Source organism: Lolium rigidum, unplaced genomic scaffold (genome assembly GCF_022539505.1).
Source record: "Lolium rigidum isolate FL_2022 unplaced genomic scaffold, APGP_CSIRO_Lrig_0.1 contig_53132_1, whole genome shotgun sequence".
Taxonomy (NCBI): Eukaryota; Viridiplantae; Streptophyta; class Magnoliopsida; order Poales; family Poaceae; genus Lolium; species Lolium rigidum.
Window position 1 is genome coordinate 1894 of NW_025900897.1, and position 10827 is coordinate 12720.

General features: G+C 46.6%; 1 protein-coding gene across 1 annotated transcript; it reads right to left on the bottom strand.

The window, feature by feature from the left end:
• Positions 1 to 5753: 5753 nt before the first annotated feature.
• On the bottom strand, positions 5754 to 10564 carry LOC124681718. The gene is made up of 10 exons (XM_047216552.1): positions 10318 to 10564; positions 10110 to 10190; positions 9145 to 10028; positions 8661 to 8749; positions 8248 to 8351; positions 8016 to 8115; positions 7855 to 7930; positions 7655 to 7769; positions 7055 to 7586; positions 5754 to 6585 (listed from the first exon to the last, which is right to left on the bottom strand). The coding sequence occupies exons 1-10, from the start codon at positions 10562 to 10564 to the stop codon at positions 6102 to 6104; spliced, it is 2712 nt and encodes a 903-aa protein (XP_047072508.1). The 3' UTR covers positions 5754 to 6101.
• Positions 10565 to 10827: the final 263 nt, after the last annotated feature.

The window sequence follows — 10827 nt, forward strand, 5'->3', positions numbered from 1 at the left end:
CTGGAGGTGGATCCTGCGTTGTCCATGCCTGCTTTTTTGCAAAAAATAATGTACAAGCAAATAAAGATCTGCAAATTATAGTAGCGGTAAAATAGGGGGTGTTTTTTTTGTGTGGCAAGTATGATGGAGTAAACTTGGTTGCTTCTTACAATTAACTTGGTAGGTTTTTTCCAGCAGGCTTAGAATTAGCTTTTTTTACAATTAACTTGGTTTGTTGCTTTTTTACAATTTAGCTGATAACTGTGATGTATTAAATCTGGTATCTGGGCACAATTAAATCTGGCAAGTATGATGGAGTAAACATGGTTGCTGCTTATAATTAGCTTGGTAGGTTTTCCAGCATGCTTAGAATTAGCTTATTACAATTAACCTGGTTGTTGCTTACAATTAAATCTGGTATCTTGGCACAATTAACTTGGTAGTTTTCAATTAAATTTATCAAATTCATACATGCTTTTTTAGTTTTGGGCATGGTTTTTGCTGCAGAATGTAATGGCAAAAAGTATCACTTGTTTTTTTTAAACTGCCTAACCTGTGTTTGCCGAAGCTACTTGACCTGATAAAGTAGCATTAGACACATCTTGCCCTTTGAATTTGAATTCTGTGATGTTCATCTTCTGCAACCTGCAAATCAAAATCTGAATTAGTTTCTAATACTGTTTTGGTTTTTTGTAATGCAGGAAGTAGGAAGTGTGCTACTTCTTGTTTCTGGAAGGCACGATGAAGCACGGATAAGTCCGACCAATGTAGAGTGAAGCAAGATGAATGTTGGCTGTGTAGTTATGCATTTTCTTCTTGTTTTTAGCATGTGGTACTATTGGTTTTAGAAACCCAGCAGGCACGTGCGTGTGACTCTGTCTTTTTTTAGTATGTTCTGATGGACATGGTGATGAGCAAGAATCTACCAGGCAAGTGTATGTCGTTTTGGTTTGTAGGAACATGATGATCAACAAGAATCTGCCAGGCAAGTGTTGTTGGTTTTAGGAACATGACAGGGGTTCTTTTTTGGTTTTTGTTCTCATGGATGAACTAAAATTCTGCCAGGGCAAGTGCATGTGATGCTTGAAAAATACTTACTAGTATGATGTTTTTTGATAGTGTATGCACATGACGAAATCTACTGTTTAGGGGGATCAAGGGAGGGTCAAAAAATTTATGGGGAGATGGTGTTTTTCCAGATCGTACCTGTCTGTTTTAGATCTGCAAATTTCCTTTGAAATCTGGTAGTTTCTCCCTCTGAACAAGGTGGTCACCTCATCCTGGCACTGTGTTTCTTCTCTTCTCTCCCGTGTTCTTCTTCTCTTCCCGGATCTAGTTTCTGTTCTGTTTTGGAGAAAACGTGAGGAAGAAGAAGATCCAGTGATGGGAGGTCACGAAATTGCTGTAGGGCCGAGAAAAGCTTGAGGAAGAAGAGAGTCTTTTGCACGTGATTTTTTCTCCCTGGACGAAATCATGGTAGGGCCCACGTGGTTTGTTGGTTAGAAATATCCAGGCGGGGGTGGGGCCGGTAGTAAAGCTGGCGGTGGACATGCGGTGAAGCTCACGCTTTTTTGCGTCCTTCGCGCGCACCCGGTCGACCGAATCACGTGGGTGGGCCCATCCAAAACCGTCGCACGGATGAGGGCTCTGTGCGGCGCCGCCGTGTAGTGCGGTCCTTCATTAATTCATAGCTTTTTTTAGATAACATTAATTCATAGCTGAAGATTACAAACGACACACCACGAGCTTAGAGCATCTCCAACAAACGCGCTATATAGGCCGCGCGGCATAAAAACGTCCGATATAGCGCGCGGAACAGAATGTGGCGCTCCAGCAGGCGCGGTAAACGGCGTGGCGCTGTAAAATTTTTAGGGCGCGCGGCTTTTTGCACAATCCGGAGCGGCATATCTGGCGCGTCGGCTACAGCGCGCGGCATCGCTCGTCCAAGCACGAAAAAGCCAACGGCTGGAAAATTCCTCCCCCGCGCCCGCGCCTTCATTTCCCCACCTACCGCCGGCGCGAAATCCAGCCGCCGCCGGTCGACTTCGCCGTCGCCCCCGCTTCTGCGCGCCGCCGCGTCGTAGATCCGCGTCGCCCGCACCTCCTCCTGGCAGCGGCGGACGTTCCGCCGCGCTGTGTCGCTCGCGCGGCCGTCAGCGAGGAGTTGTAGCCGGCGGTCCTTCTCCGCGGCCCCTTCGCGCCGCCGTCGCGTTCTTCTCCGCGCAGGCGTCGACATGTCGTCCTCGTCGTCGTCGAGCTTGCTTGCAACATGGCGCGCCCATGGTGCTCGCCCATTTGCTCGCAAGGTATGAACCTCCGCCGGCCGGCCTCTATTACTCGCCAAGTAGCTACAATAGTTCATAGTGAAGTAATTTCATACATATGTTTGTAGAGTTCCTCATATGATTCATCGGATGACGAGTTCGACCAAGAAGAAGAGGAGAACATATCGATACTATTAGCATACCGCGCCGTTAAGAGGCCAAAATTTGGTGGATCGGTGTTCGGTAGACAGAAGTTGTGGAGAGAAAGGATTGAAGGGCATGAGAAGTTGATGCGGTCGTATTTCAATGAGAATCCGATTTTCCCCGAAAGCTATTTTCGGCGGTGTTTCCGGATGAGTCTCAACTTGTTCAAGCACATTGCAGCGGAGGTCACCAAATATGATCGCTTCTTCGAGCAAAGGAGGAATGCCGCCGGAGAACTTGGCCATAGCACATATCAAAAGGTGACCGCCGCCTTGCGTATGTTGGCATATGGTATACCGGCGGATCTTATTGATGATCATTTAGCCATGGGAGAGAGCACTTCTATCTTGTGTGTGAAGCGCTTTGTCGTTGCAATTGTCAATGTCTTTGGCTCCACATACTTGAGATCCCCCAATGCTCAAGACACGGCAAGGCTTTTGGAGATCAACGCCAACCGGGGATTTCCCGGTATGCTTGGTTCCATTGATTGTATGCATTGGAGTTGGAAGAATTGTCCAGCGGCATGGCATGGACAATTCAAAGGCTACAAGAAGGATGCCACCATAGTACTTGAAGCGGTGGCCGACCAAGAGACTTGGATATGGCATGCTTTCTTTGGAATGCCCGGATCTTGCAATGACATCAATGTTTTTCAACGGTCACCACTAATGACAAAACTTGCAATGCGGGAAGGTCCATTGGTGGAGTTTGAAGCAAATGGCCGCAAGTACAACTATGGCTACTTCCTCGCCGACGGCATATACCCAAGGTGGCAAACATTTGTGAAGCCAATTATTCAACCAAGAGGTAAAAAGCAAACTCAATTCCACAATGCACGAGCGGCGGCTAGGAAAGATGTAGAGAGAGCATTTAAGATTTTGCAAGCCCAATTTGCCATAGTTAGAGGACCGGCTAGATTTTGGGATCAAGAATGCCTTTGGTATATCATGACCGCGTGTGTAATCATGCACAACATGATTATAGAGGATGATCGCGGAAAAGATGTGGATCATACCCACTACGACTTGATGGGGGTTCCCGTGCAAGCGACGAGGTCCGCACATAGGATTGCCCGATTCATTGCCTCATACCATGCCATTCGGTGCAACGACACACATGATGATCTTCAAAAAGATCTCATGGAAGAATGGTGGAATTGGAATGGACAACAATAGTTCCATATTTGTTGTATTTGTTTGAAAACTATGTGTTGTATTGTCTCAAAACCATGTTGTATTGTTGTATGTGTTGTATTTGGTGTGAAGTATTGTTGTGAACAATGTATTGTATTTGGATGGTACAATATATTTGTGAATTTTTATATATTGTTTCATCTTCTTGGATGCATATTTGTGTGTGTTTGCTGTTTGCGCCGCGTCCGCGCGCTGCAAAATGGCGCGTCCGGCGGAGGTGCTATTTTACCGCGCCAACGCGCGCTGCAAAATGGCGCACCCGGCGGAGGAGAAATCGATCCGGCGCGCGGCAACGGTATAGCGCGCGCAGAATTTTGCTTTTAGCGCGCCGCGATATAGCCCGCCTGCTGGAGATGCTCTTATAACAACGCTCCTCCACACACGCTTGCCCATCTGGCACGTTAACCCACTGAGGCCCATGGCCCAAATCACTTCTCCTTTTCTTCCAGCCCTCTCTAGCTTGAACTCTTCTTCAGTTTCCTTTTACCTCGCACTGCAGGTCCCAGCTTCATAGCAGCAGCAGTGACAGTACCACCCCCTGAAGATCCAGCTTGTCTCCAAGCTGGTGCGGACGGAAAACGATGGTGCACCACATTGTAATCTTCCCAGGTAGCTGCAGTAGTAGGCAATCCAGTCCAGCGAATCAGAACCTGAAGAATTGCTGCGTTACCTTTCTTCACCAACCTGCGGTCAAGGACTTCTTCTGGAACAAGATCATCAGTGTCCAACAGTCCAAGTGAAGTGGTTCCGGCAGGGAAGTAAACACTGGTGTATGGTCTGGAACATGGGACTTGAGTTGTGAAACATGAAACACTGGATGAATCATACTGTTCTCAGGAAGTTGCAACTTATATGCCGCTGAACCAATGCGTTCCATAATCGTGAAAGGACCATAGAACTTTAGTGCCAATTTGGGAAATGGTCTGTTGGCCACTGACGTCTGAGCATATGGTTGGAGCTTGAGGAACACCGAATCCCCGAGTACGAATTCCCTCTGTATTCTGTTTTTGTCTGCGTCAGCTTTCATCTTTGCCTGGGCTTTTGCCAGATGTTGTCGGAGGAAGCTGGAATAGTCTTCCCTTTCTTTTAGCCAAGCATGCAAATCAGGATTTGTTGCTGGTAATGTCTTCAGGAATTGACCCATGTTAGGTTCCTTACCATGGACCGCTCGGAAGGGAGAACGCCCTAATGAGGAATGATGGGTAGTGTTGTACCAGAATTCTGCTAATGGCAGCCAGTCAACCCATTGCTTTGGTGTGTCATGAACAGCACTCCGAAGGTACATTTCCAGACATTGGTTGACGCGTTCTGTTTGCCCATCCGTCTGTGGATGATATGCGGTTGACATCTGCAGTTTAGTGCCCCAGAGTGCAAATAATTCCTTCCAAAACTTGCTTGTAATTTTTTTTGTCTCTATCTGATGTAATGGTGTGTGTAATTTGACTATGTTGTTGAGGACAGCTTTAGCAACCGTCTCTGCTGTGAATGGATGTTTCAAGGGTATAAAATGGTTGTAGTTGGTGTATCTATCAACAATGACCAGAATGACAGAGAATCCATTAGACTTGGGCAAACCCTCGATGAAATCCATGGATACATCCTCCCAAGCTCCATCAGGGATAGGAAGAGGGCTGAGCAAACCAGGATATTTACAATGCTCATGTTTGGCCTGCTGGCATATCTGACATTGTTGAACAAAATTTGCTACTGCCTGTTTGATGCCTGACCAATGAAATAATTTCTTGATTCTTTGATAAGTTGCTTGGGAGCCAGAATGTCCTCCAATAGGAGATGAATGAAATGCCTCAATAATCTTTGTCTGCAGACCAACATTAGCTCCAATCCAAATCCTTCCAATATGTCGTATGAGACCATTATCCAGGGAGAATGTTGTTCCCATCAGGGGGTGGTACTGTCACAACACTGCATTGCGTAAACCAGACGGGCAGATGCCAGATGGGAACAACATCAAGAAGGGTCCTTGAGCCGAGACACATTGACTAGTACAAGCCTGAACAAGCCTGAACTGTTTTCTTAAGTTATTGCCGGTCAAATATAACTCACTCACGTACAAGTAACAGAAAAGACTAAATACAAACGGATTCGATCAAAATTTGAGTCCCCGCAAAGCTCCCGACCACTTATTTATGCCAACTTATAAGTACATGTACAAAAAACCAACTCTCCAATACACATTGGTTATAACATGGTACCAGCCTTAACCATTTTCTACATTTACCGCCTGTCAAATGTGTAACTGATCATAATCACGGGAACACCATAACAACTTCTTCCATGCATGTGGGTGGAGCAGACGGGATACCTGCAGAGGGCGGCTAGGTGGGAGGAGGGGTCACGATTCTTCTGCTGCAAAATACTCTTATTCGTATCACGATTCTTCTCTCTTGGCCTATGAATTGTCTGTACACATACACACACAAGGCCCGACGCTCAGCAGCAGCTAGTCTGTCTTGAATCTGTGCGCAAACTTCTCCAACCCCTCTTTGCAGTCTTCCACCACCCTCTTGGACTTGTCCCCAACGCTCGAACCAAATGCCTTCGCTTCCGATGACAGTTCATTCACCTTTTTCACCGCGCCAGCCCCGAGACCCGCGCTCCCTCGCCTCGCTTCCGCCGCTCGTTCCTTCAGGCTCGAGATGAAGGACCTTACATGCTCCATCAATCGCTCCAGGGCATGTGAAGACCGCACTTTCATCTCAGCGAAGAAGGACTTGAGCTTCTCAAGTAGAGACTCTGCCCGGTTGATCGCCTCGTCGACTGGGTGTTCTTTGCCAACGTTAGCCCACGTCACTCCAGCCGATGCGTCCTCCTCGAGCCCTCCTTCGACCACAACTTTGATCCCTTGCCGCTCCCATTGGTTCCGGGCTTCCTCGAGGGCACGTGCATGCTCCCTCGCCTTCTTTGCTTCATCCTCTGCCCAAGCCCTGGTTGAACATGTGTGGATTATTTGTGAATAAATTTGATACATGGTGGCAGACAGTTATATGTACTAGAACAAAATAAATGGTGCCAGGCAGTCATATGTTCTAGCATAGCACGCGCTCTGGGCAGAGCCTATTAGATAACTCATACACCAGCTCATTCAATTTAAAAGGGGTATCTTGAATAGCAAGCATAGAATGTTTAACAGTGTACTAACTAGTTTTACAGCACTCGTACATCTAAACTTGAAGTTTGGAGATTTAAAGCCATAGATGTCCATTAAATATCAATTGCCAGTGAATTTACTGCTGTTTCTAATATAATCACTAACATGGCAGATTCCAAAGAGAAGGTTCAGCATCACAAAAAGATTGGTACAGTATCAGATACAAGATTTAACCCTAAAAGTCCACTAAAAAGGTAGAGTGGCAGCTAGAGATGGGTTTAGGGAATTGCGTAGCAAATTCTTACCTGGCCATAGATAAAGCCTTCCTTTCAACTTCAAGCTCGTACTGAAGTTGCACCGCTGCCTTGTTTTCATCCTCTATTTCCTTTTGAAGTTTCCCAATCCTATTCTTCTCAAAGGAGATCTCGACCTTCTTGCTAAGCACATTCTGCAGCTGCTCCTCTACTTCACACCTCAACTTTGAAAGAACTTCTATTTCAGATTCAACAGCAGCTCTGCCTCTAATCAAAGCATTCTTTTCTTCCTCTCTTTCTGCTCTCAACTTGTCCAATTCGACCCTAGCTTCTTCAGCCAGTTTCTCAAGGGTCTCTATTTTTTCTCTTTCCCGTGTAAGCTCCATTTCGAAACTTGCGTTGATTTCTTTCTCAACCTGAGCGATCAATGCACCTTGTGCGTTCACAGCTGCTTCAGCTATTTTCTCTGCTTCGATACGAGCAAGCTCCTCCATAACCACTTCAGCATAGTCACCGGTTGAAAGTGCTAGGGCAGCCTGTCCTTTTGTCACAGGTTTGTTTGGCTGGAATAGTCTTGTAAAACCTGTAAGAACAGAGATTTAGTGATCATCAAGGAGCCAAAAAAGGAGGGAAAATTATTTAAAAGCCTACCAAATGCAAGAGCTGAAATGCTCTGGTCTCCAGCACCCAAGTCAGCTGCCAAAGCAGGCCAGGCAGATGCATCTATTTTATCGATGTCTATGTAGCCAGAAGTCTTGTACAAAGACTGATGACACAGAAAATACAAATGTCAGCATAACCAGATGGTTTCAAAATAAACAATCACAAACAATATGAACTTTGTTTCATACATTTTTGTCGACTTCAGGTAATTGCCTTTTATCCAAAGCCATCTTCCAACTCACAAGGTCTTGACGGGACAAGGGACTGCAGCAAACACAGTTGATTTAGTAGTTGGAGACAGCAAGCACACATATACATACAACACACACAGAGTCAATTGGACGATTACCTCTCTGGGGAGAAGAAGTAATGGCTGTTCTGAACATTTTCAGAGATGTTCATATCAGATCTTGAAAGCTTGCTAGAAATTAACCCTGCTTCGGCCAATCCTAAAGGTACATTCAAATAAATAAGAATAATAAAGCATTAATTCAATAGTGGTGATTTAGTGATTTACAATGCTTGGATAAACATGATAAACTGTGGTAAAGATGTTTATTTGTCCTGTTTCTATGTCTCACCTTGTATAAATGGAAAATCAGGATCTTCAGTGGTGACATCATCAAATGCAAGTTCAGACACAATCTCGATGTACATTGCTGGACAAACTTTTGAGTAAGTGTTCCTGCAGTTGTAAACCAGATCAATAAGCTAGTTAATGCAAGAAATTTCTCAGAGAGCCTTACAAGCAAAAAAAATGTGAACTCCTGCTGTTACTCTATCCGTGTATTAGTGGCAGGTAATACCCACAGAAAATTGAAGAAAAGATAACCTACAACAGCTAAATAGCAATAAGAAATAAGACGATGATACATCATAACTCAAATAAATGAATCATTCAACAAACACAAATGGGATTTGCACTCAAGGAACAGAGCAGACGTGGATGCAGCAATACCCGAAATGTGAACATACAGAAAAAAAAAGTATGTACCTCGAAAGACAGTTACTTGCAACTACCAACCATCGAGCATATTCACGTCGGGTACACAAGTCACCAGATCGAGCACCAGGTTCAATCACCTTCAAAGAGAACAGAATTTCAACAAGGAATTCCGTATAAATCAGCAGGTTGTCTGTGTATCGATCAGCTTTATACTACAGTTAATGTCATGCAAATGAAATGGCGATTTTCCCTAGATAAGGTAATAACGCTTTCTGCAAGAGCAGCAAGGCATTATGTAACACATAGCAGGGTAATTATTTTATCCACAAAGCAAGTCAGCGCAAGGTCAACACCTTGAGAAAGCAAAGGTTTAGGATTACATAACACTTTTCCGTTTCTATATAATTCTAGAACCATCAACATACTGCAAAAATAGCTCAATAATAACAAAAACACTTAGCCAGTGTAGAGACAATAACACAAAGAAAACAATTAAGACAAATAGACACTGAATGGATGAAGCAAGAAATACCTTTAGAACTTGCAGCGCAGACAATGCATTTCCCTGGGTCGGGTCAACCGCGGCTGGAACCACAATCTGCCCAGCAGGCACCTGTAAAGCTGCAGAGAGCAGCGAGGGTGCAGGAATCCCAGCAGAAGAGAAAGATTTACCAGGTGCTGTAGACGTGAACAGTCCATTTTGGTTATCCAATTCATTTTGCCCTTCATCCTGATCTGACGGCAAAGTTTCCTTTCCTGGGTTAACACCTTCGGTGAGTAAATCTTTGTCAGCGCTTCCGTGTTCTACGTAATCAGAAAATCTGGGTGAAGAAGATTCATCTTTGTCGGAGAACCGAGTAGCCTCGATCGCGGTGTCCTGGATCGCCACAACATCGCCCGAATCTAGCACCATGATGTCGGATGTTAAAGCATCATCATCGTCATCCATATGCCGGTTTTCTGGCGAACTTGGTTCAGAGTCTATAGAGTCCTGTAGAACAGGAGCTCCTTCGGAGGGGCCTGTGGCGCCACCACCAAGTTTGTCATCATAAGCAGAAGCGACGTCGGGCTCGGTGGGACTGGACACAGGAGGAGCTGGTCCTGGGATTTCGGTGCCGTCGCCTGAAGCAGCAAGATGGTCAGGCCAGGTTGCTCTGTCGTCGCCAGCATCGTATTTATCGGTAGGAGGTAGGTCGCTGCTTTCCAGTGTGTGCTCCATGTCGTGCTCAGCTGGTATCTTGCTTGTTTCTGAAGGTGATGTTGTAGCAGCCTCCTCAGCAGTGCCATCCTGGCTGTCGCTTGGTAACAGGACTTGGGCAGAATCCTCTTGGCTAGGAGTATTATTGTTGTTATTATCGGTAGAGTAAGGTGCTGTCTCGCTGTGTGTGGGCAAGGTTTGGATTGGCGGCCTTGATCCTGCACAGAAATGGACATCAGTCGAGGCAATTTGCTTATCCCATTCGGAGCGAGCGCAGTAGTGGTATGGTTGATCCGTACCATTGGGGTTTCTGACGGAGATTGCGGCGTAGGTGATGCCGGCGAGCAAGAAGAGTCCGGCGAGGCCAGGTCCGAGGAGTCCTGAGGGAAGGAAACCGGCAGGGGTTGGTTGGTTAGGTGAATTTGGCATTCCTTCTTATCTAGAGTCTTTCTTCAAATGGTTTATGTAAGCTAGAGATCGAGAAAGGGGAGGGGAAGGATAACTCACCGCCGAACGGGCCAGAAGCAGCGGCCTCGTTGTCTTGGTCCTCGTCCGACCAGCCGGCGAAGGAGGTGTCCGGGGGAAGCGAGGGTTCGGGGGAGGGGGAGGCCTGGGCTTGGGTTCGGAGGCGAAGCGGGAGGCGGAGGCGGAGGGGGCGGGTGGTGGGGGGCAGGGCGGCGGCGCGGCGGAGGAGGTGGTGGAGCTGGAGAGAGCAGCAGCAGGCCGGGTTGGTGGTGGTGGTGGAGGAAGCCATCGTCGGCTGAGGAGGACCCACCGACGACGACGGCGAGACCGTCTGTACTTTTTTTGAGGGAGAGAGAAAAGGGGAAGAGAGAGCGAGCGAGCGAGCGGCTGAGGCTGGAAGACGACGGGAGGGGAATGGAGGTGGACCTCGTGCCCACAAATGGGCCTTGTGTTGGTTTGGTATACATTTTCACGAGAAATGAGAGATGAGATGGGCCTCTCCGCCAATGGATCCGGCGCGTGTTCCCTCTCTCTTTGTCTTTGTTTTCCTGG